The 25,653-nt window shown below is 42.9% G+C and overlaps 3 protein-coding genes across 5 annotated transcripts; 1 reads left to right on the forward strand and 2 right to left on the reverse strand.

Annotated features, from left to right (window-relative positions):
* Positions 1-2,164: 2,164 nt before the first annotated feature.
* On the reverse strand, positions 2,165-7,330 carry LOC133476564 (ras-related protein Rab-1A-like). The gene is made up of 6 exons (XM_061770130.1): positions 7,162-7,330; positions 5,709-5,781; positions 5,509-5,604; positions 5,316-5,411; positions 3,790-3,921; positions 2,165-2,872 (listed from the first exon to the last, which is right to left on the reverse strand). The coding sequence occupies exons 1-6, from the start codon at positions 7,173-7,175 to the stop codon at positions 2,672-2,674; spliced, it is 612 nt and encodes a 203-aa protein (XP_061626114.1). The 5' UTR covers positions 7,176-7,330; the 3' UTR covers positions 2,165-2,671.
* Positions 7,331-7,614: 284 nt separating this feature from the next.
* spred2a (sprouty related EVH1 domain containing 2a) lies at positions 7,615-15,359 on the reverse strand. The gene is made up of 6 exons (XM_061770127.1): positions 14,997-15,359; positions 13,852-14,026; positions 13,476-13,644; positions 13,342-13,406; positions 12,750-12,923; positions 7,615-10,798 (listed from the first exon to the last, which is right to left on the reverse strand). The coding sequence occupies exons 1-6, from the start codon at positions 15,026-15,028 to the stop codon at positions 10,154-10,156; spliced, it is 1,260 nt and encodes a 419-aa protein (XP_061626111.1). The 5' UTR covers positions 15,029-15,359; the 3' UTR covers positions 7,615-10,153.
* Positions 15,360-16,772: 1,413 nt separating this feature from the next.
* meis1a (Meis homeobox 1 a) lies at positions 16,773-24,584 on the forward strand. 3 transcript variants are annotated; one of them, XM_061770128.1, is made up of 12 exons: positions 16,805-17,046; positions 19,311-19,453; positions 20,113-20,260; positions 20,356-20,406; positions 21,091-21,141; positions 21,953-22,051; positions 22,212-22,308; positions 22,527-22,681; positions 23,503-23,579; positions 23,960-24,018; positions 24,157-24,246; positions 24,345-24,584. In XM_061770128.1, exons 1-12 carry the CDS (start codon positions 16,951-16,953, stop codon positions 24,395-24,397), a joined length of 1,119 nt encoding a protein of 372 aa, XP_061626112.1. In that variant the 5' UTR covers positions 16,805-16,950; the 3' UTR covers positions 24,398-24,584. The 3 variants fall into 3 exon arrangements, 2 of the variants coding, with proteins under 2 accessions (XP_061626113.1, XP_061626112.1); XR_009788087.1 differs by lacking the exons at positions 24,157-24,246; positions 24,345-24,584 and adding an exon at positions 22,924-23,351 and having other exon boundaries at positions 16,773-17,046; XM_061770129.1 differs by lacking the exon at positions 21,091-21,141 and having other exon boundaries at positions 16,802-17,046.
* The last annotated feature ends 1,069 nt before the right edge of the window (positions 24,585-25,653 follow it).

Consider the following 25,653-nt stretch of genomic DNA (forward strand, 5'->3'; position numbering starts at 1 on the left):
CCCCGGACTGTTGAACAGCTGAAGCTGTACATCAAGCAAGAATGGGAAAGAATTCCACCTACAAAGCTTCAACAATTAGTGTCCTCAGTTCCCAAACGTTTATTAAAAGAAAAGGTGATGTAACACAGTGGTAAACATGACCCTGTCCCAGCTTTTTTTGGTACGTGTGGCAGCCATAAAATTCCAAGTTAATAATTATTTTCTAAAAACAATAAAGTTTATCAGTTTGACCATTAAACATCTTGTCTTTGTAGTGTAGTCAATTAAATATAGGTTGAACATGATTTGCAAATCATTGTATTCTGTTTTTATTTGTTTAAAACAACATCCCAACTTCATTGGAATTGTAAATTAAGCAATCTGGAAGACTCTTAAGAGTACAATAAGTCAAAATAAACAAATTCTCTTTACGCAGAAAAACCTTTATTTACACCGCTCAAGTACTTGATGTAAAAATTTACGATTAAAATAAATGAGTCTTGAAGCTCTTTATTCTTTATTTCAGACCCAGGGAGATCCATATCACAGAGTAAAGAAAAACAATTGAATAGAGAAACAAGAAAGGAAGGCGGCACGGTGATCGACTGGTTAGAGCGTCAGCCTCACAGTTCTGAGGACTGGGATTCGATCCCCGGCCCCGCCTGTGTGGAGTTTGCATGTTTTCCCCGTGCCTGCGTGGGTTTTCTCCGGGCACTCCGGTTTCAAAAACATGCATGGTAGGTTAATTGACAACTCTAAATTGCCCGTAGGTGTGACTGTGAGTGCGAATGGTTGTTTGTTTGTATGTGCCCTGCGATTGGCGATGGGATAGGCTCCAGCAGGCCCGCGACCCGAGTGAGGAGAAGCAGTGAAGAAAATGGACGGATGGCTCAAATTTGCCTCATTGCTTTTTTGTTTTGGCCTCCAACTTGAGCCAAGCCCATCTCCACCTTCGTTTCAGTTCACTTTTTCACTATTACCAACTTCAAAGGCTAATCCCAAATGCATCGTCCAGGAAAAATATTAAGTGCAATATTTTTGTTCTTATTGGCCATTGCTAAATTTGAAGTTAGTTCATTCTGTGTTGTGACATAATCCCTAACATTGCTCTGTCGCTTAATACATTTAACTTTGACATCCGTAAACTAATTAGATAAATGTTGGCGCGTTTCCTAATTAATACAAGATGTACTCGTGGATCAACTCTAGTCGGCAAAGTTACGTGTGCTTCAAGTACTGAGTAAATAGTGAGTAACTTCTGATTTTTTAACCACAGCATGAACATCAATTCAAAAAAATAAAATAAAATGCAAATTCTGACGTTGCTGTGTGTGTATGCACAGTCAAAACATCTGCAATTTACTGCACGGTGTTTTCTCAAGTTATAAGTGTGCTGAACTTTCCCCGTTTAGACAGACAGAGCCAGACAAATACTACAATAGATGAAAGTTGAATTTGTCCTAATTTGTTATTTTATAAAGATTTTGATTTTATAGTTATTTATTTTTAGATGAGGTGATATTGTTCAGCAATATCTGAATTTGCACATTTATATTTTTTATTATTTTTATTTGATTTGATGTTCATGCAGGCGGCATGGTGGACGACGACTGGTTCGCACATCTGCCTCACAGTTGTGATGCATCCATAGTAGGTTCATTGAAGACTCTAAATTGCCCGTAGGTGTGAATATGAGTGCGAATGGTTGTTTGTTTATATGTGCCCCACGATTGGCTGGTGAACAGTTCAGGGTGTACCCCGGCTCTCCCCCAAAGACAGCTGGCATAGACTCCAGCGCACCCCAGCCCTCGTGGGACACATTGACAACCATACACACTCACATTCACACCTACGGGCAATTAGAAGTCTTCAATTAACCTACCACGTGTGTTTTTGGGACATGGGAGGAAACCAGAGTACCCGGAGAAAACCCACCCAGGCACGGGGAAAACATGCAAACTTGACACAGGCGAGGCTTGATTTGAACCCAGGTCCCCAGAACTGAGAGGCAAATGTGCTAACCAGTCATCCACCAAAATGCGTATTATACCTGAGAAATGACGCTAGATTCAATTATATAATTTCTGAAAATCTTTCACCGTGCGGTAACGTGGTTGTAGTATTTTTCCATAGTTAATTGGTCAGGTCAAGGTGAGGAAGCAAGAAACAGACATAGGAAGCGTGGTATCAAACATCTCCTTCATGGTTTAATGGACTTGGTGTCATGTATAAATATATACACTTTACAGATGGCTGGGCCACAATGGAGCACACGCTAGCTGGTTAGCAACATGCTAGCACTTATTTACACTGGGGGGGGGGGGGGTGCGAGTCAGCCTCCGCTAAGAGCAGCCAGAAGGCACGAGATCAGATCACGCGTGTGCGTGCTAAGCGTGTGCTGCATTGTGAAATGCGGACAATGTGAATGGAAAAAAGGAAAGAAAGAAAGAAAAGTGTCAATTAAAAAGTGGACACGACAAAGTGTGAAGAAAACGAAGGCCTGCTAGCTTCCGCACTATTGCTGACTCGGGGTAAAAGTTGTGAATCTTGTGGTGGTGGTGGTGGTTTTGTAGCTGCACACACCGTCTCAACGCTCCTGCTCCTCCCACCGTCGTTGCGCCGTCACCGCTGCACACGTGCGTGTCCGCGGCCGGCCGGCTAATGGGCCGCTCACTCACCGGTGTCCGTGGCATCAGCAGCAGCCTCCGGACGAGGTGTTGACAGGCTTGCTCTGGATTTTGACGGACTTGTCGGCGTTTCCGGCGTTCGCAGCGGCGCCGGGGCCCATCCGCTTCTTGATCTCGGCCGCCATGGTCATGAAGGCCTGCTCCACGTTGGTGGCGCTCTTGGCGCTCGTCTCCAGGAACGGGATGCCCAAGCTGTCCGCAAACTCCTGAACAAACATGTCACACATTTAATAAAAATCACGACAACAATAAGGAGAGAAAACAGTTTGTGTAGAAATTAGGTGGCGGCATGTATAAATATATACACTTTACAGATGGCTGAGCCACAATGGAGCACACGCTAGCTGGTTAGCATCATGCTAGCACTGAACAAAAATTCTGTGCAACTTCAGTGGTGAATAATAGCACTCTATAATATTGCACTTTATAAAAACATACAATAATGACTAATAGAATTAAAAGAATTAAACCATTTGCGCATCATCATTCGATGCGGCATTTGAATACATTGTGCGCCTCCTCCTGATGTGTCCACCTTGGCCACCTGGGGGCGGTATAATACAGTCGTGGAGACCTAAACGAGTAAAGGCTTCTTTCTACTCGCGCGGGCGGCGACCGCACGCAGTTTGCCTTTATACTCGAGCGCAACCCACGCGCGCAGTTTTAAAAACGTACTGCAGTTCACCTCCAAGTCGGGAGTGTCGCTACAGCTGATGTTGGCTAGGACACCACAGGATTGAGTTTCCTCTGCATATTTTGGCCATTTCCGGTAGCCGTTTTTCCTTTCCTTTCCGTAACAAGGAACAAGGCAACAGCAATGGCGACCGTGGAACAGTGTCTGCTAGAACAAATGGACCTGGATGACCAGATGATGCGTTTAATTATGCTGCAAAAATGAACAAGGCGGCGGCGGCGGCGTAGAGAGTATGTAGAACCAAGGGGCACGCCGAGTACGTCATCACAGCATGTGACTAAAACGGACCAATCTCCGCGGCATTCTACGCGCAGCAGCAAACGACCAATTGAGAGCAGTTGGACTTTTCCGAGTACTCGCGTAAAACTTTTGAGATGGAAAGTGTGATGAATACAGTGAAGTGCGAAGGTATCAAAGTGTGACGGTGACCTTGGCCGTGGTGTAGTCCACCACTTTCTTGGTGGTCAGGTCGCATTTGTTGCCGACCAGCAGCTTGTTGACGTTTTCGCTGGCGTAGCGGTCGATTTCCTGAAGCCACTGCTTCACGTTGTTGAACGACTCCTAACAGACACACACACAGATATGACTCATACACAAGTGCAAGTTGAATGGGATAGTCAGCACGTGCCTCACACTTCTGAGGTTCTGGGTTTGAATCTGCATGCATCTCCCCCCCGTGCTCAAGTGCTTTTTGTCCTCCCACATTCCCAAAAACATGGAAGACCAATCATTTTGCCCTTGTGTGGGAATGTGTGTGGCATTTGTCTGTTTGTGACCTGCCATGGACTGGCGACTAGGCATGGCCAGGTATCAAATTCTGGCAGTGTAACAACTGTGAGCAAAAACATTGCAGCTCTAAAATGTGTGATTTTGAAATGTTTGGGTATGTAATTTTCCATTGAATGCGCTTCATGGGTACATTAGTAAACACAAAAAGAAAATAATTTGAATTTTCTAGATCAATGCAAAAGCATTTTTCTCAAAAAACGAGTAGCTGGGTCACTATCACATAAGTTGATCAACAACGGTAATGACCCTAATGAGGGCAAGTGCTAGAGAAAATGAAAGAATTGCGTTTTATTGTCACTTAATGCTCCCTGGTCACCTGATTAGGTACACCAGCTAAAGACAGCCACTACCAGAGTTCAATCATCAAAGCTTCTTTATCCCAATCTTCTTCAAAGTTTTGTTAAAGAACATAACCAGACTAAAATATGCTGGCATACCACCACAATGTATCCCACCCTTCCTTACGACGTGGAATAAGTAGCCATAAAGTTATTCAACACTAATGAGGTCGGCTCAAACCAAATCAAAGAACCTGGAGAAGAAAGACCCGTGAGAAGGAGTAGTCAATAGAGAATAGCACTACGAATGAATGAGTGGCAATTCGGATTCAACTGCGAGCTCGCTTGAAAAAACGAATTCCGAATCATCATTTTTGCATTTGAATGAAAACGAAATCAAAAGTACGCATTTTATTCTGACAAAAGCTGCAATGCTTTGTTTACTTCCGCCTCCATTTTGTGTGCGTATGCGCAGTTGTAGCCACCGTTCACATGCCACACGTGGCATGGAGCCATGCTCTCCCCATAGACAATCTCAGTGGAACAAGGAGCGACTTGCACGGATGTTCATGACAGCCTGCGACCGCTGAACTGGATAAAGTTACACAATATTCATTCAACACATTGTGACAGATGATTGACGAGAGCTCGCCAGCTACCGCAAATTAGCAGGTAAGCAGCTGGCTTAGTAAAAGCAGATGTTCTGTGTGTGTGGGGAGGGAGGGAGAGAGATCCGCAAGGGTAATTGACAACAATGAGGCATGGGAGAAAAACAAGATGAAATGAAAGAGCTGGATGGGAAGAAAATCGAAGAAAAATCAAAGGAGGAAAACAATTTGGAGGAAGTGGAGGTCAAAGGACACGAAAGAAGGAAAAGAAGCTGCTGACCTGATCGGTGACATCGTAAACGACGATTATGCCGTGCGCTCCTCTGTAGTAGCTGGACGTGATGGTGCGGAAGCGCTCCTGGCCGGCCGTGTCCCACTACGACGACATAACATGCAAGGGACACGCAAAAAAATGTCAATGGTGCAACAACGGCGTGTCGGTGTCAAGTACGCGCGACCGCTCGTCTTCTCACAATCTGCAGTTTGATGGTCTTCCCGTCCAGCTCGATGGTCCTGATCTTGAAGTCGACACCGATGGTGCTGATGTAGCTCTCGGTGTACGTGTCGTCCTGACGCGCACACACACACCAATTGTTGAACGGTTGTCAGGGTGACAAGAGTGCCAAATGACAGGAAGGAAGAAAGAAAGGAAAAAAAAAAAAAAAAAACTTACTGCAAAGCGAAGCAGCAGGCAAGACTTTCCAACGCCAGAATCTCCAATCAGTAGCAGTTTGAATAAATAATCACTAGGGACACACATGCACAGACATTAATAAAGTATATGCACAGTGTGCAGTGTTTATAGGAACTATCTAGGTTCACTGTATAAAAAGTAACAAATAAAAAAAGTTGAATACAACTGAAATGTTAAAAAGCCACACACACACACAACATCTCTATAAAGGGGTGCCTTGAAATACGAGTTGAGTTGAATTTGTTACGTGATCATGCTCACAACACACGCCTTTCAAAATCAACTTTCCTCTTTGAAATAAATGAAAATGTCATTAATCCGTTCAAGTCTCCCCCTCAAAATACAGATTGATACAAAAAAAAATACCACTAATATTTTACCTTAATTACATAATTAAATAGGATGTAAACAATTAATTACAATTAATTAGTCATGATTTCAAATTCACAACATGTAATTGTCTTTCTTTTATGTTTAGTTTTAGAGTAAACTTCATCTGGGAGTGGCAATTGACAGTTTGAAGAAGAGCAAGAATTGTTCACTTTTTGCGAAACTGTTTATTGTGGAGTTGAGATCACTTCCACCATAAAGCGCTCGTATCTCCAATTCACACTCGCAAGTCATAGCCAAAAATAAAAAAAATAAAAATAAAGTGAGTCACTTATATGTCAAGGCAACAGCTGTGTGGAGGTTAGAGATTAAGAAATGCTCACACGTGATAGTGGAAGAGCATTGATTTGTTGTGGCTGTCATTTTACGTCATTGGCATTGACAGATGAACAAAAAGATTATTTGTTGTAAACATAAACGTTTGGCTATTCATTTGCTTTGGTAATCAAAGTGTTACATTGTAACAAGACTTTAAGGACACCAAGCATTTTTTTTTTTAAAAAGAAATGCGTTCAGGTGGCTGGCGCCAATATCATCTAAGTATATCATCATCATCATCACCACCACCACCTGAGTAAACAACGTCAATCTTGGAGTTACGTAATCATCCCCAACATGACTGTTAGCACGGATGCTAACTACGTTCACGGATGTTGCAAGTTCCTGTGGGCAACTCGTGACTCCTTACGTCACATTTAGGATCAATTGTCGCCCTTTTTTCTCGGGCTTTGGCGTCCACGTAGCAACATTAAGCGTCACTTGGGTTGTTTAATCTGTGACACTCTTCACGATTGGAAGGTAGCCGCTTCGTTAGCCCGCTAGCTGCCGAGTGGGAACAAGACAGCTAACGCACACCGACGACAAAACACAATCAAGAAATCAGTCGAGTCAATGCGATAGAAGCGAGGACATGTTGACCGACACAATTACAAACAACAATCAAATTTGGCCAGACTAACAAATCGGCTGACGTTAGCTTTATCTTAACTGCTGCCAGCTTTCGTGCCTCCTGTCGTTGCACACAGCCAAGACAAACACTTACTATTCGGGATTCATCTTTGACTGCGGCTCGGGGACGCTCGTCGCGGTTGACTTTGGTGGCAGGTTAACCGTGAAATTGAACGAACACCAAGGTTTTTGGGGTGGGAAAAAAAAGAGAAGTGGCGAAAGCGGTCGTCGCAGCCAGGACGGCGTAATCGAATCAAATATGGCTGTGAGCACCGCCTACCCGGAAATAGCAGGCGCACAGCATTGTGGGTATTGTAGTCAAGGTACGTCCGGCTGATGGAACAGTGATTGACAATCGGAGTCGGAGCCGAAATGAAACGGTGACAAAAACCGTTAGTTGTTGAGCATCTCTTATCAAATCAAAGTTGACGTAAAATTGTTCAAAAATGTTTTATACTATTTTATTCCTTGTTTTTTAAATGATTGGACAAAGACCACAAAGGCGTCTTTTTGCGTTACTCCAATTGACACGACAATTTCTCAACGATTTTCACTTCCATTTGTCTTTATTGATTTATGTCACTGAAACGTTGTGTGTGTGTGTGTTTCATCACACATACGTACACAAACACACACTCATACGTCCACAAAAACCCGCACACTCATACATTAACGCAAAAGCATACACGTACACATAAACATATATTCGAACACACTCATAAATACATACATTTGGACATGCACACAATCACACACTCATACAAACAAACATACGCACGCGTACACACTTAGACACGCAGACACGCTAACACACATGCAAACACGTGTACACGCACACACGCGCACATACATACAAAACAGGCACGATTACACACACACAGGATACGTTGTTATTTTTACACATCTTTTTTGTCTACATCACGATAAAAAAATAGAACTGAAATTCATACATATGTACAGTAAATATTGTCGCATGGATAGTACGTCAAATGTCATGTATAAAAAGTCCATATACATGGTGATACAGTATGTGTGTTTGTGTGGTCCATGAACATAATGTGATGATGATCTTCAGGCACTTTCTTCCACAGCCAAGTGGTCCTCCACATCCTCTTTTGAATCCAGCGTTTGATTGACAGACAGACTTCACGTACAGCTTTCCTAATTTCCCACTGTTGATGTTTTTATTCCTCATCATTTTTTCTTGTGGTTTTGTTTGTGTTACAGTGCTGGAACGATGATGTAGTAGTGGTGTGCAATTGGGGGGTGGCTCCCAACTCCAGGGTAGTGGTGGGGGGGGGGCCTTTAAAAATGACCCCCATGTCGATTATGAGAAAAATCTCCTTTGTTGTTGTACTTGATGCTAAGCGAGAGGCTAATGGCCGGCTTTGTCCCCGCTCTTTTGAGGAGACTTAAGAGCGTGGCTACCTCGGCAACCGGCGTTTGCGCTTAGATGTGAAACATATCCTTTGTTGTAGTAATTTAAGATAAGATACGTTAATATCCTGCTTGTTCCCGCTCTTTTGGCTTGATTTGAGGCAGGTTAAAATGTGAATTTGTATACAAATATAAAGTTATGTTTCCTTACACAGTACGCAGCAACCATCAAAAGAAAATATAAAATAAGAGGCATTTCACTAATGACTAACAAGAGGGCAGCAAAAAAAAGGCTAGACAAAGGGCATGTAGTTACCATGGCAACCGGTGTTTCCTCTCATGTCAGGTCCGCTTGCCATGCTAGCAAAGCTAAAGGCCTTCTCGTTCTGGCCATTCGGCTTCAATTGAGGCATGTTACAACATGAAAGCTGAATCATGATGAATTTGGATCAAAATAATAATTCCTATTCCCTTAGAGAGCAAAGCAGCAAGGGGAAAAAAAGTGAAAATAAAGAATTTGAATGTCTTTTTTTTAGCTTAAGTCAGCGGTCCCCAACCTTTTTTGCACCGCTGACCACTTTCACGGAATTTGACAAAATATGACTATAAAAACAATGAAACTTAACGAAAAAGATTGTAACGGAATAAAAGCCAAAAGTCTCATACACACGCACTGTAGTATTTGTGTGTTGATGTGTGCCTTTAAGGCATGTAGCCAAGTGAGTGATGTCAGGCGCTGGAGACAGGCAGATTGTCCGTTTACCATGCAGTTAGTTCAGTCTGAGCTTCTTCTCGATGCTCCTTGAGAGAGTTTGCATTTTGTATTCTCTTCTTCTGTTTGTCCCATTATGGCTAACAGCTAAAAGTGTGTCGTTGACCGTGGCTCTCCTTGTGCGCATGCCAGGGCATTACAGTACCTTCACTCATTGACTGCTGTGGACATTTCTATTTCTTAACCGAAATGGAACCGTTTGCTGCAACCGACATATATATTTGTCACGTACGTTTTTCCACGGGTAGGCATGGAAGTGGGTTTCGCTTAGCTTGTCTGTGAAAATTCAGGTTTGTAAACCACTGTAGTGACGAGCAGACACCAGTAGATGGCAGCATTGCATCACTTTGGATTTGAGATCAGCACAGCTTTTGAGTTGAAGATAACAATAATGGGGTAAATCTTGGCTTATCATGTCGATTATGAGGGAGAGAAGTCGGACACGTTTAGGCATACGACACTCCAAAAGAGTATGTGTCACGGTAGGTAGTAGAAAGTGCGTCGCGATCATGAGAAAAGATGACGCAGTTCATGGAGTGAAGAGCGAACGGCATACAAAAAAGCCACTGACGTTTCAAATCAAGCCATGCGGTGAGTCAGTGTCGCTCATGGCGCATTTCTTAGTTTTGTAAGCCCTTAGCCGGTCTTGTTTTTGTTGTTTTAACTTGTAAGATGGGGCACTCGTATGTCAAGGTACTACTGTAAAACCTCTTTCAGACTGTGACAATCAACTAAATGTTTTTTGATCAGTCTTTCTGTGTGGCTCGGTAGCAACCGGCCCACGGCCCGATGGTTGGGGACCACTAGCTTAAATGTCAATCGACAAAAACTTGGTTGTTGTTGTGTGAGTGTAACAATGCAACACAGACAACGAGACAAAACACCGAGCAGAATCACAGCCGGGGGTCGGTGGTCGGGGGGGTGTCGAGGTGGTGCCTCACTCGGCTGCCTGGTGTCTGCCGCCACAACATCGGCACGCGACGCCACATCGGTGCAGGGCGGTGAGCGGCAAGTAGCAGCACATGCACGGCACCAGCAGTGACAGAGCTAGCAGGGCGCTCCAGCGCAAACAAAAGCGCTCATCGCCCGCCTCGCACGAGCACGGGTCCGAGTAGTCGCCCTCCGGGTCGGACATGCAGTGGTACAGCAGGCTGTCGGCGCACCACAGGAAGCTGACTCGGCGGATGCATGTTTGGATTGGGTCAGGTGCCTCCTGGCAGCGCCCACGCCTGTTGTCCTTACGCTGGAACAAATCCTGACAGTAAACGCAGCGTAGACGCTCGCCGTCCTTGCGACCTCGCTTCAGCTGTGGCTGAGCCGTCACAGCCACCCTCAGGGGGGCACCGCCGCCACCCGGGTCAAGGCAGGTGGACTTGCCAAGCGGATACGGGTAGCCGTAGTCGAGCTTGGGCGAGTCGTGCATGTAGGCGTCGGGCGTGTTGAACAGCGAGAGCTTGTCCCGCGTGGTGGTAGCCGGGCGGTAGTCCCCGTAGCCGGTGAGCCAGGCGTGCTCCCGGGGGGTGATGTGAACAACTCCCTCTTCCAGCTGGAAGCTCACGTGGCGAGGGAACACCTGCACCGCCTGTACACATGAGAAATGTTAATTCCTGGATCAGACTACAAGACAAATTCGGTCTCTCACAATGGGACTATTTCAGACTTAAGCCATAAAATCCTGCCGTGTCTCAAGTCAAAACATTAGCAACACTACAAGACATATGTTACGGTATCACTGTATCCCGTCTTTTATGATCATAATGCTAGTTTTGATTTCGGCAATGTTTTGTGTTGAAAAGAAAAAAGAACAAAAATAATAAAAAACATGTGTGGTGTCGTCCCTGGTTGCTCTGGAGAGGACGGTTTGGCCTGTCCATCTTCAAGAAGAGCTTAAGGCCATGTTGACGTATTTTGAAAACCGCTAGCAAGCAAGCAACATAACGTTATGTTTGCTAACTAGATAGCTAGCTTGTGCAAGCACTAACGTTTGTACGTAAAACATTATGCATGCTCTAAATCTTAGGTAAATATTGTGGTTTGTGCGTGCAAATAAATGTTAACAACAGCGACCAAGGGAGGAGAGGTGCCGTTCCAAGAGGCAATCGTATTGGTCGACATCAAGGTGCGATCTCGGAGGGTTCTTGTTGATACGGCATGTCACACTACACGGAAGATATTGCAAAAACCAAACATGCTAGACTTTTCATTTTGACATCGTAGAACTATCGTAGGGCCCGATCGTTGATCGTGGATTATGCCACACTAATGACAGTCGCCAACTCTCGTGACAGTCATGCTCTCTCGTTCCCCTAGATTTTTCCGTTGGTGAAGACAGTCGGCAAACATTGAAAACTAATTGCAGATGATAAGCAACTATCGAGACCTAGTTGTTCATGGTTAGTAACTGATGAAAACTAGTTTCAGACGGTTGGCAATGGCAACCAATGAAAAGTAGTATCAGACAGTCAACAAAAACTGGTTGCAGACGGTCGACAACTAATGTGATGTACTTGCTGATCGTTGGTTAACTAATGAAAACTAGTTGGAGACATTTGGCAACTCATAAAAACTAGTTTCAGTCAGTCAATAAAATCTAGCTCCAGACACCCCAGCAACTAATGAAAACTAGTACCAGACAGTCAATGAAAACAAGTCTCAGATGGTTTGCCACTAATGAAAACTACGATCAGTCAGTCAATGAAAAGTTCCAGATGCTCTGCAACTAGTGAAAACTAGTTTCAAATGGTTAGGAACTAATGAAAACTAGTACCAGAAAGCCAATGAAAACGTGTTTATGCTTGGTAACGAATGAAAACGACAACCCCAATTCCAATGAAGTTGGGACGTTGTGTTAAACATAAATAAAAACAGAATACAATGATTTGCAAATCATGTTCAACCTACAAAGACAAGATATTGAATGTTCAAACTGATAAACTTTATTGTTTTTAGCAAATAATTAATAATAATAATAATAATTAGTGTCCTCAGTTCCCAAACGTTTATTGAATGTTGTTAAAAGAAAAGGCGATGTAACACAGTGGTAAACATGACCCTGTCCCAGCTTTTTTGCAGCCATAAAATTCCAAGTTCATGATTATTTGCTAAAAACAATCAAGTTGATCAGATTGAACATTAAGTATCTTGTCTTTGTAGTGTATTCAATTAAATATAGGTTGAACATGATTTGCCAATCATTGCATTCTGTTTTTATTTATGTTTAACACAACGTCCCAACTTCATTGGAATTGGGGGTTGTAGTATCAGTCAGTTAATGAAAAGTAGTTTCAGATGCTCAACAACGAATGAAAACTAATATCAGAAAGTCGATGAAACTTAGTTGCAGACAGGGTGCAACTAATAAAAACTAGTTGCGGATCGTAAGCAACTAGTGAAAACTAGTTTCAGATGTTGGAAACTATTGAAAACTAGCATACGGAGAGTCAGTAACTACAGAATATGATGACTAGCATTGCATTGTTGCATTGGGTGGCACGGTCTTCAGTACACATGGCTGATGTGCGCCCTTCCCTTACTTGCTCCAGGAAGCAACGGTCAGAGAAGTAGCGGTCATAGAAGTATTGGTCGGAGGGCTGGTGCTGCTCATTCAGATGTCCCAGAATGCAACGGGGGTGGCGGCGGTGGTCGCAAAAGGACAGTGTGACGGGCTCCTTCCTCTGGGACGAATTGGACGAGCTGTCCGTGGCCGTCTGCGGCAGGAAACAGAAACATTTCCTGATGTCATTGACCACCAGTGTTCCATCCACAGTCGAAGCTGCATTTGTTTTTATAGTGAGAATGACTACATAGAAAGATCGGATTGAACAAAAAATTCAAATTGGGCATCGTGCCCTGTAGTGTGAATTTAGCCATTGAATCTATTCAAAACATATGTGAGCTGTTCCGGCTATTTTTCAAATTGAACTACAATTGTAATCATGGAAATTTCCAAAAGCAACTGTAATTTAACTACACATTTTCTCCCAGTAATGCAACAGATTACAATTATCGACATTGTGTAATTAAATTACACAACATTGTCACATGTAATTCGTTACTCCCCAACACCAGTGACCACGCCGCGATGTCGTCGCAGCGAAGATTTCGTCAAGCATTGCCCAAGCTCACCGTGAACACGTCGTCATCTCCGAGCTCTGCCTCGTTGTGCAGCGTGGACGATGACGTGGTTGAGCCTGGAAAAACAATCACACGCTCCTAAAATGATGACCTCCCTCCTGCTCATCACCACGTTGTCATGGTACCTTCCGTCAGGTCTTCCAGGGCCTTGCGTACGCCGCGGTCGAAGGCGCGCGCGCCGGTCGGACTCTGGAAGGTCAGGCCACACTTCCTGTTGTCCACCCTCCAGTGGTGGAAGGTGGGCGTGGCCTTGATGTAGACCAGATCCTTCTTCAGGGAACATTCAAGAATCACCTGACACCACAAGAAGACAGTCAGGATGTACCAAGTCTCAGAATACAGCGAACTATCCAGTCAACTACAGTATATTGTGGCAGTGGCGTGCAAAGGTGTGTTGTGTGAATGTTTGACGAGTGAACCATAAATAGGTTGACTGTAGCTAGAAACGAGATGGAGTCGTTGAGCGCCGGACTGGTCACAGTCTGGCACAAATTGGGTCACCTGTCTGTCTCGCAGCCGTTCTGCGCGGATGAGGAAGCTGCTGCGACCCATCGGTCCGGCGGGCGTCAGCCTGCACACGCCCACTCGGCTCAGGCCGCCGTCTTGAGCCAGCCAGCCGCCGCTCGAGTCGTCGCGGGTCATCACCAGCGCGTTCACGCGCACCATGTAGCTGTCACTGCACACACGCACGCGCACGCGGGGGAAAAAAACGGTCAAGTCATCCGTGTAGTTCAGCCAATGGAGTGAGGTTTCCCCACATGGCTAAAGTTAGCACGTTGGTTTTTACTTTATCATCTTATACTTGTACTAAAAAGAAAAAAAAAAATCTATTTAGCAAATGCCTTGGTTTTCTATGGGTAAATTCCTCCCATGTTGAAACAGCCACGCTTAGTCCTATTTTCCAAAAAAATGTGATTGTTACTCATTGTTACTGTAAAATTGTACTCATTCATAGTAAAGGCAATCTTTATTGACAGAGCAAATGGTGGTGACGTCTTTTTATAACGGTGAAGAAGAAAGAGCATAACGCTAAAGACATAAACAGCTTCATAAAAACCATGTGAGTTGAACTCTTTACATGTTGCTCTTCAAACTGCAGAGACAAGTGCATAAATGATCCTAACTACTCATTAAACCCGTTACACTCTTCTCTTTATCCAACTGTAATAACGGTAAAGATATACAATAGTTCTGACACTTTCACAAATTCATACATAGTCATTCCCATCTAGAAATTTAGTTTTCTGTCTGCTATTGTGTGAATCCAAAATGGCGGCCTCATCCTGGACACAGAACAGAAAAGACATTTTGGCATGAATACTTAAAAAATATTACTTGACATATTTTTTTCTTCTTCTTGGAAACAATTATATAACAAGTGCCCATAATTCAAATACTCATATCAGTCAAACTAAATGATTTTCGAAAGGAATTTCAGTGGGCTATGTGTTATATTACATAACAAATACATATATAGGGAACTATTTGTTATTATCCCATCGATATTTCTTTGTATTTGTTTTTGTCTTTGAGAAACGTCACGTGATGACCACTGTGCGTGGTGGGGCGGGCGCCCTAGCGCCCTCTATTGACCGGTCGCCCCTAGTGTACGTATATGTGAGCGTGTGCATGTGTGTGATACTGACTCGTGAGGCGTGGGGTGGTCTTCGTCGCTCATGTTCTTTTGTTGCTTTCACGTGCCACCGCGCTGATGATTTCGCGCCACGGCAACGCGCCGCGGTCTCTCCATTTTGGCGCGCGCGCGGCTCCTGCCATCTTCCGGTGGCTCGTGCGTTTGTCCTCCCTCCTCCTCCTCCTCCTCTTCTTTTCACGCCTAAATCCGCCAACCTCCTCACCCTCCTCTTCTTCTTCTTCTTCTTCTTCTCCTTTTTGTTGTCTTTTTTCCTCCGCAGCGGGCTCGGCCGGGAACGTGTTGACCGAAAAAGGCTCGCTGTCGTCGGCTCGGCTCGCTCCGGACGGGCCCCATCTCCTCCTTACTCCATGTTTGATTGAGAGAGCAAGAGCGAGAGAGAGAGAGAGAGAGAGAGAGAGAGAGAGACGGGGTGGGTGGGGGGGGGGGGGGGTGACGTCACACCTGAAGGACCGCAGAGTCACGTGCCAATACATAATAATAATAATAATAATAATGATGATGATGATGATGATGTTGGCGTGAGTTTGCTTTAACATTCAACGTTTTATCTTGAAAATATATGACATCATTCTTTTTATATTCAATTTAGAATCTTGGAAATATACAACTGTTTTCCTGAAAATATACGACTTTATTTTCATAATATTGGGGTCGAGTTCATCTTGATTTCCCCCCCACCCTCCTACCCCCTGTAATCAGATTCCCGAAATACGTACCATGGCAACCAGCAGCTGCCCAACTTGCGGAAACCAAGTTGTAATGACACCGATATTCCAGCAGGTGGTGCAAGTGTGTTCAGAAAGGGATACTTTTTCTATTGGTGTCATGACTCATGAGTCATGACTTTTTTTCATGATGCACACGCACTGTATTGATGTTTACAAATAAGATGAGTCATCATGTAGGATTTCTGATCTTTAAATGCAAGCAAACAAGAAGTTTTAATGTTGTCTTACTTTTACATTTATGATTCTTCACGTGCATGCGACAGTCCTTACGAAGGAGTAACAGCTCCACACTGAAAAGAAAAGACAAATATAAGACAAGATTCAAGTCGTAATCTGCTTCTCGGATCTCATTCCTTCACGTCACTCGTAAATATAGGACTTCATTCTCCTAATAATATCTCCAAAATCTTTTTTTTGACTAAATAATGGACACTTTATTCGCATCATAATTTGACTTGAATCCCCAAAATATGCAATTTCTTATCTCGAAGATTTGTACTACATTGAGGTCCAAAGTAAATCTTAAAAAGAATCCAACTTTTTTTTTTAATCTCGAACAGTTACGTTGTTTGTCAAAAATGTTGGCAATTTTCCCCCCCGTGATATTCAAGTTTTAATCTTGAAAATATCCCATCTTTTTTCATAATATTAAGACTTCAATTCTGAATATCAACAATTTTTCCTCAAGATTATATGCCTTTTCATCTTGAAAATATCCAACTTTATAGATTATGATCTCAATCTTCCAAATTTTGAAAAATCTGGGAAATATTCCACCTTATTCTGAAGATATTCCATATAGTTCTGATTGGAATATCCTAACTTCAGTCCAAACAATATCCAATTGGATTCCTGTCATCTTGAAGAAAATGGAATCGTACCATTTGGATCTTGCGACTATCCATCCTTTGACTTTGAAAAGAATATCCAATTGAATTTCTGTCATCTTGACTTGAACCCCCCCCCCAAAATAGTGCTTTGTGAAATCAGAAACACTTGAACTTTCATCTCAAAAACAGTCGTGATTTAGCAGTTGCAAATTCCCACCCACATTTGCAGATTTTGGGGGGAACCCGTTCTTGGTGGAAACCCCCTCTTCTTGCCGTTTTTCCATTGGTGCAGAATTGGGACCTTTTTTTTCCCCCCTCGTTCCCAGAAAAACGTCTCCTCCTCCTCCTCCTCCTTCCCTTTCCCCATTTTGTTTCTCACTCGATCAGCATGAGCAGCACGAGGGTATTTGAACGCTCCACCGTGCACAGAGAGCCATCGGCGTCATCCTCTGCAAAATCATTTCCACCTTTGATGGAGCAAAAGGTGCGTGAAAAATGTTTGCAAAGTCCAACAATGTGATTGTCATGTTGGAGAAGCTTTCAAGTGAGAAATGGGATCCAGACACGTCTAATAGGCTTTGAAGTGATGCTTATTTGTATTGAACTCTCATCAATGGATTTGATTTGGGTCAAACTTGATTTGTGAACAGACAGTCCTTGAAATGTTGTTATATGGCAAAAGGGGACATCTTTTGTTGTGGTTCGCGGGGGGGGAAAAAATGCAAAGTTACGGATGATACTTTTGGAGTTGCGACTCGACGCGTTTTCAATATCAGAAAATGGAAAGTTATTCTCGACGACAAAACTATCCAAAGAAAATGTCATTTTTTCCCCACTTTTCATCTCATTGGTTGTTTTCCTTTGACAATGATGACATTTGGATTGTTCGTGACGTTGTGCATTTTTGAAGCATGAAAACAATTTCGCCGTTGTATTTTTGAAAGTGTTCACCGCCTGCACGTTTTCTGCCTTCTCCTCATGTTACATAATTCGTCTTGTAAATATGCCATTATTCTAGTCATCTTGAAAATGTACAGTATTTTGGTCTGAAAGCCATTCTCATGATACTATGGCTTTTATAGAAAAGATCTGTGACTTTTGAGCCAAACAATGCTTCTCAGACAATTGACTTGCCACTGTAATGTTATGCGCAGTTTCAACATCAATACTTCTCTTAAATATAGTCATGGGAAAAAAACAAACACTTGTCATGATTCAATTCAAATGTACAGCACATACAAGTTAGATACAAATTGTACTTGAATAATTGTTTCAAAGCAGTTCTTCAACATTAAATGCAAATATATTAAACTTCAAAGTTAAATACGACTGAACTGCACTTTAAAAATATACTGTGTTTAAAGGGGGAAAAAATGACAAATCAAACAAATGAAACGGGCTGTATGCATAGCTAAAAGCTTCACTTGAAGATGTTTTCGAGTTCCAAGTTTGTATTGAATTATGTAGTTCATTCGCGTACCACTAGAGAGAGCCCTCGTACTACTAATGGCACTTGTACCACACTGGTCGAAAACAAATATCCAACTTTCTTCGCAAAAACAAATGACTATTCTCACAAGAAAGATCATGACTGTACTCTCGCTCTTTCTGGAAAATGCGTGACTTTATTCTTGTGATATGAATTGAAGCGCTTCTGTTGCTGTCGCTTTTTGGACCGACATCAACGTGTTCGGCACTTTGAATTCCTCCAGGTTTTCTCATGTTTCCGCCCAAAAAGGATGACATTGTTTTTCCTCTCAACACAATGCGCAATCATATAATATTTAAATGGTTCCTTGTTGAAGTTGTGAAGTGGTTGAAAGGAACTGCGCAGCTCCGGTTAGCGTTTGTAGCACGGTGTGTGACAAAGTCTTGCTGTTCATGGGTCACATCGCCATCATTTAGCCATCATTTTGGATGATGATTTTTACAGTATACAGGCAATTCACCATTTCCAGTGTAGTACCACTTTCCGCCACACACAACGTCGGGCAGCACTTGGCAGGGAAGGTCCCCAACGAAGCTCAAGTAATCTTTATAGTATATATATATATATATATATATATATATATATATATATATATATATATGTCATTTACATCTAATTTGACCAATAACGGCAAAGACATTTGTAACTTAGCAACTTCGAATCAATTTGTAACTTAGCAATTTAGCAGTTTTTTTTTTTTTAATACCATCTTGGTTTTCTGTGGGTAAATGTCTCGCATTAACGGGAAATAAACATTGAGTGACAAACAAGGAGCTGTTGTAAAAGAAACCAAAGAGGAACTCTGAAGACACTAAGATGTCTTCGTGTTAGATTTCATGGAAAAGGTATACTAAGCAATAGGAGATATATCAACAAATGGAATTAGAATCTTCAGAAAACATTGCAAATAATTAAACTTAATTTTGGACACCTCACGGTAAAGACATTTTGCCATTAAAGGTTTTTTTTCCTCAAAACAATTATGACCTTTTTTGATGGATAACAACTGGCAATAAATAATCGAAAGACGCATATTAGTAAAATGTATTAATTTTCTAACGGAAATTCAGTGGGGCATGTCTTCACCGTTATAGATCAAATTACATGCAAATGTCCCATATACATCTATGAGTATTGTCGTATGCTCTTTTTGTATGTGTTGCTGCGCCATGTGTGGTAACGTAGCAATTGGTTTTGTGACGCATCACCCACAATAAACGGGGGGTGCACCGTATTTGCAAACTGGTGTTGTGTTGCAGCACGCGGATGTGGTCCCGTACCACCAACGCCTGCCGCCTCCCCAACACGACCATCATCATCTTCACGCCGTGTCGTACCCGCCTCATCACCATGGTGAAGGAAACATGGCTGCCGTGACGAAGGAGCAGGACGCCATCTACGGGTAAGACCACCAAAAAAAATAAAAAAAAATCCTCGTAAGTCACGCAAAACCAAAGAGCTCAGAGTTCACGTAAAACTCGAAGGTTTATACACAGGTGTCCCATGTCCTTATCAGCAATTAGACAAATTTAGGGTCACTGATGGAGTTCCCACTCAGTGATGGTGTAAATGTGAGTGGGAATGGTTGGTCTGTGTCTGGCGACCAGTGGATTCGGGCCAAAGTCAGCTAAACGCTTTTTGGCATCTCATCTTCCGGTCGGCGAATTTTCTTGACTTCAACTTGAGCGTGAGCCCATAATTGACACCATCAGAAGATCAAATGATTACTTCCCATTGCGTGGGCAAGTGAATGTCATCAACACAAGTTTAGAAGAAACCACCGCCCAAGTCAGATCAACCAATCAGAGACAGAAGCCGTGACCAAAGAGGTGTCAGTCATTCGTTGTGCACTTGCGGGCACACTCCAAGGCAGTCAAGTGGCACACTACCACCGCCTCACGCTGGCCTGTTAGCTTGGGCTTCACGAGCTTTGCTGAAACTGTTGGAACATCCACTTCGGTAAACCCGAGGCCCGACGATTCCCAACACAGTGGGTGCGGTATATTGAGGATCTTTACTTGTTGTCGTTGTCGGCGCACTTTGATGACATCGCTGCCTTAGCCACACCCTGTTCCCGCTGCTTGCGTTGCTGCTGGGGAAGTGCGACCTGGCCACATGGACGTCGCGGCAGGGGGGACGCGGGGGGACCGCGGAGGACGTCTGCTCCTCGCTCTCCTTCGACGACGACATCAGCGCCTTCGCCGAGCAGGTGCGTTGCCATGGAAACGTCCTCCTGCTCCTGTCACACTGTGATGATGTCGTCACTAGTTGACTTTTTGATGACGTGTGTGTTTGTTGTCTCAGGTGAGGACATCTCAGAAGTTGTTTTCGTGTCATCCTGAGCTTGATCATTTGGTGAGTTTCATACTTTCAAAGGATTTTTATGGGCTGCTGCGGAGCAAGAAGCACATTTTACTATCTTAACGAGTTTATTATGTATTTATTCTTTCTTATTCTGTTGTTTGAATTCAGCACGCACCATTTAACGTATCTGCACAAATGACGTACCAAAAGATCTCTGCGTTACCTTGGTGATGCAATATTTTCAAAATAAAAATCCCAGATTTTGTTTAGCCCATTCCTAATCCTTTTTTTTTTTTTTTTAAATTTCAAAATAAAAGTGCAAAATGTATTTTTTATATGTAATTATCATTTCAAAATGTTTGGACTGATTCAAACCGTTCCAACTTTAAACTATTCAGCTCATTCCTGTGCCAAAAGTATCTACAGTAATTGTACTTTGTAAAATGAGTACATTTTTCTTTACATCATCTTTTATTGTTTTATTGTTTTTAATACAACACAACACGGGGCCATTTTCTTCATTAAAAACATAAAATATTTTATAAATATAAACGGATTAATGGCAATTGCAAGATTGCTCACGGAATAAAGTAAACGTGAATCAAGGTCCAAGTGTAGTTTATTTTGGGAACATTTCAACCTAAATATTTTTATCACTGTATTATTATATGAATGTAGTCATTGTGTGCGTGTGTGTGTGTGTGTGTGTGTGCGCGCGCGCGCATGCGTGTACAGATGATCCAAGCCATCCGAGTGCTGCACTTCCACCTCTTGGAGCTGGAGAAGGTCACACAAGCTTCTTATTCCTTCCAATGGTCTGCTCCCTAATCCCTCCTCGTGATCATGAGGCTAATCCCGGTCTATTCCCAGTTTTACCCCGGCCTCATCTCATCATCGTCCCAGTTTCACGCCACTCTAATCAAAATCTCATCTCAGCACCATCCGAGTCTCTTCCCACGCTAATCCCTGTCTCAATGCTGTCTCGTCCCAGTCCCATTCTAGTATTTTCTCATCTCCACCTCACTCTAATCCCAGCCTCAGATTATTATTTTTTTAATCCCAGCCTCTTCCTAAAATAATCCAAGTCCAGTCCAATAAAAATCCAATTTTAGCATCATCCTAGTCTCTCATTCCATCTAATCCCAACCTCATTTTAGCCTCATTTCAATCTCATCCCAATCTAATATCAGTCTCATCCCAGTGTAATCCTAGCCTCATCTCATATTTATCGAATTCTCTTCCCAATATAATCCCAGTCTCATCTCAGCCTCAATCCAGGTTCATCCGTGTACAGTTGCAGTCTTTTTTCATCCTCACCTGAGTCTATTCCCAGCCTCATTTCTGTCTCATTCCAGTCTAATCCCATCCTACTCCCAGTCTAATCCAGAGTTTCCTCAACTCTTTTACTGTTTATAGTATTCCTTCCAACATCCATCCACTGGCCATTTGATTAGGTACACTGTTTCATGATCTTCTCAATTCAAAATGTCTGCTGTTTATTTTTCTGTCTAATAGTGTGATCATCTTTGTTTTGACTGACACTTGCGAAATACTTCTATGCAACACTTGAGCACGTAACGTGTATTTTGTGCGTCAGGTTCACGAGTTGTGCGACAACTTCTGCGCTCGTTACGCCAGCTGCCTGAAAGGAAATACGCCGATCGATCTGGTGATTGACGACGAGGATAACCACAATGTCAGTAGATTTATTTGGATTTCAAGTCTTTATTAATCATATTAAATGATTTGACGTAGAACAACATGTCGTGTACTGAATGTGTCACCAGTTGATTTTTTTCTGACTTGAACATTTGTAAAAGTTTGGAATGCTTTCTTTGTCCCGTTCAATCACTCAGCTGCTAACGAGTAGAGATGACGACGACATAATGACGTCTTTTTGGAAGCCGCCGCTCATGCTGCCGGGTCACCATAGCGACAATGGCAGACACGCAGGTCAGGTCACTTCATGGCAGGTCATGACTTCATCGCACACAGTTTTGTGTGCGTGTGTGTGTGTGTGTGTGCTCAACCTGTCAGTCTCTACTTTGGTCACAAAGATAGGATGTGTAACAATGAGGTCTCACTGTGACAGTACGGTGGCACAAACGTCCCTCCATGTTGGACCGAAGGTGCAGCTGGTGGTAACTACTTCCTTACTTTGTGTTGCCAAGGCAACGGCGTGGGTGAGAGCGTGGCGTCTCCAAGCACGGGCGACAACGACGGCGGCTGCGATGTGAACGACGAGCGACACGACCACAAGAAACGAGGCGTCTTCCCCGAAGTGGCCACCAACATCTTGAGGGCGTGGCTCTTCCAGCACCTGGTGGTCAGTACGCACGATACGCAAAAAAGCCCCAAAAATATGCTTTTATGAGGCAGCACGGTGCCCTATTGTAATCAAAAATGTGAGGTAAACTTTACCCAATGTATTTATTTCATAGATATTGATTTTAGGTACTATTTACCACTTTAAATGTACCCAATTAAAGTGGCTACAAATGGTTACACTACATTTATGGGGTATATTCCATCCATCCATCCATTTTCTGTACCGCTTATCCTCACTAGGGCCGCGGGCGTGCTGGAGCCTATCCCAGCTATCTTCGGGCGAGAGGCGGGGTACTTCCTAAACTGGTCGCCAGACAATTACAGGGGGTATATTCTACAGGTTGATTTTTAGTGTATAGGCCTAATGGTTCGCCAATGTGTCAAACGGCCACAGTGTAGCGCACACTACTGGCGCGGAGGACTTAACTCTATCTCAAATTATTTTTGGCTTAAGTATCAGTGGCTGGTATGGGCAGCCTTCGCTAGTACCTGATACCTTGAAATAAAGCTGGTATTGGCCCGATTCTGTTACCTGGCATACACAATTTTAGATTATAAGTCATTTTTTTCCCACCGAAACTCCGGGGGTGCTGAATGATCCCAATCGAAATACAACCCGCCAAAGTGGCTACGTTGGTGAAATTCACCCGCATTTGGCAGGTTGGCAGGTATTAATGTCAAGCCTTGCTGGTATCAGTACTCAGTCATCCATAGTTTTTAACATACTTGGACAATAAATATGATTCTGATTCATCATCATGCAAGTCTTCAATAACCTAATTTCTTGCCTTGCTTGTTGTCATTGTTGTCATGTGTTAGCATCCATATCCGTGCGAGGATGAGAAGAAACAGCTGTCACATGACACGGGCCTGTCCATCCTGCAGGTCAACAACTGGTCAGTGCACAACAACAACAACAACAACAACAACAACCCAACTAGATGTTAGTTAGACGTTTGTTTGTGTGGTCGTTTGAGAGAAAATGTAACTTAACACCCTGCAAAAACTCAAATTCTTACCAATAATATTTGTCTTATTTCTAGTTCAAACTAATCTGATTACACTTAAAATAGGACTCATCACCTAAAAATTAACTTTTTTAGACATTTTTACTTGTTTAAGCATTTTGTAAGAAAAAAATGCCAGTGGAGTAGGTTTTTTTTTTTCTCTTACCACTGGCAAGTGCAGCAGCAATGTCTGCTGACCTGCCACTCCCACTGATGTGTGTGTGTGTGTGTGTGTGTGTGTGTGTGTGTGTGTATGAGAGAGATTTCAGGTTCATCAATGCCAGACGGCGAATCGTTCAGCCAATCCTTGACCAGAACAACCGTGTTGGTGAGTCACCTTCCTCACCACACACACACACACACACACACACACACCTTGGTCACATGTTATGCTATCTTATGTGATGTAATATGATGTTATGGATACACTAATGGTGTGTGTGCCTGTGTGCACGTGCGTGAGCAGAAGGCCAGACTGGACCACATGGTGCCAAAGGTCAACCAATACGACGACTTGCTATGGACACACACACACACGTAACGGTCACAGCACCTGGTACGCCCGCACATGCACACGTATTGCATGTTATATTATTTCAACCTTTAATACTGTGTGTGTGTGTGTGTGTGTGTGTGTGTGTGTGTATGGCTTAGGGGTAGTGGGTGGTGTTGCCATGGCGATGGAGGACCAGTGGCACTGCATGTAACACAAGCCATCAGTATGACCCACTGCTTGAAATATCTGAAATTCATGGAAATTCCATTAATCTATTCCAGCTCCCCCCCACCCAAAATCCAAAAATGTTTTCTTAACAGGAAATATAGCACTCTTTGATACGGTACTTTATAAAAGCATATGTATTGACATCATTAAATAGAATGTAAATAATTAAACAGTTTGTGCATCATGATTTCATGCTTCTATGGCCATTGACATTAGCGGGGTTTACATGCAGACTTTTTTGTATTCCGATTGAAGATCTCTGGTCAACTGTTTACATGTGACGTGATTCATTCTGATCCGATATATACAGTACTGTGCACTGCTTTGAATCGGAACAGCCATTCAACATGCGCACGTCAACGTAAACGTCACGTCAATTCTAAAGATGGAGGTCCGTCGTCTATTTAGCACAGTAGTTGAGACTCTTTTTACACTTTTATTAAAACAACAGCTTGATTAAAAACAAGTTAGAACGAGTTGAAAACAAGATCTCTGTCGCGTACGAGCTCCAGTTGGAAGCCGCCACATTTACATGCATAAACGATGACATCACCGCACATTTACCCATGCGCAGACAGAGCGCAGCATGGCTCCATTCTGATGCACGATTTCCATGAGGGAAATTTGATTCTGATCGGTTTGGTAAAAGGAATAATTCCACCCCTGTGAAACCGAATGAAACCCTATTTGGAATCAGCCTGTTTATTCCGACTGAGGTGTTTATATGGAGCATTTTCATTCGGTTTGGGCTTCTAAACTAATTCTAATCAGAATACAATGCTCCATGTAAACCCCCCTAGCGTGCTGCTCCTGCTGCTGTTTCGCACCTTCGCCATCCTGGGGGCAGTATATTTCTGTGACTAATCAGTGATTTAGTACTAGTACCACAAGTGGTACGCGGGCTCCCTCTAGTGCTGGTGTTACGTGAAAGAATTACTTCCATAATACAGTTCGGTTGGATTTAACTTTTTAGCACAATTCCAATTAAGTTGGGACATTGTGTTAAACATATATAAAAACAGAAAACACTGATTTGCAAATCATTTTCAACCGATATTTAATTGAATACACGACAAAGATAAGATATTTAATGTTCAAACTGATCAAATTTATTGTTTTTAGCAAATAATCATTAACTTGGAATTTTATGGCACAAGTGCGTGAGAAAATAGTCGAACAGTTTAAGGACAATGTTCCTCAACGTACAATTGCAAAAAATGTAGGGATTTCATCATCTAC

The sequence above is a fragment of the Phyllopteryx taeniolatus genome, chromosome 4 (assembly GCF_024500385.1).
Source record: "Phyllopteryx taeniolatus isolate TA_2022b chromosome 4, UOR_Ptae_1.2, whole genome shotgun sequence".
Classification (NCBI taxonomy): Eukaryota; Metazoa; Chordata; class Actinopteri; order Syngnathiformes; family Syngnathidae; genus Phyllopteryx; species Phyllopteryx taeniolatus.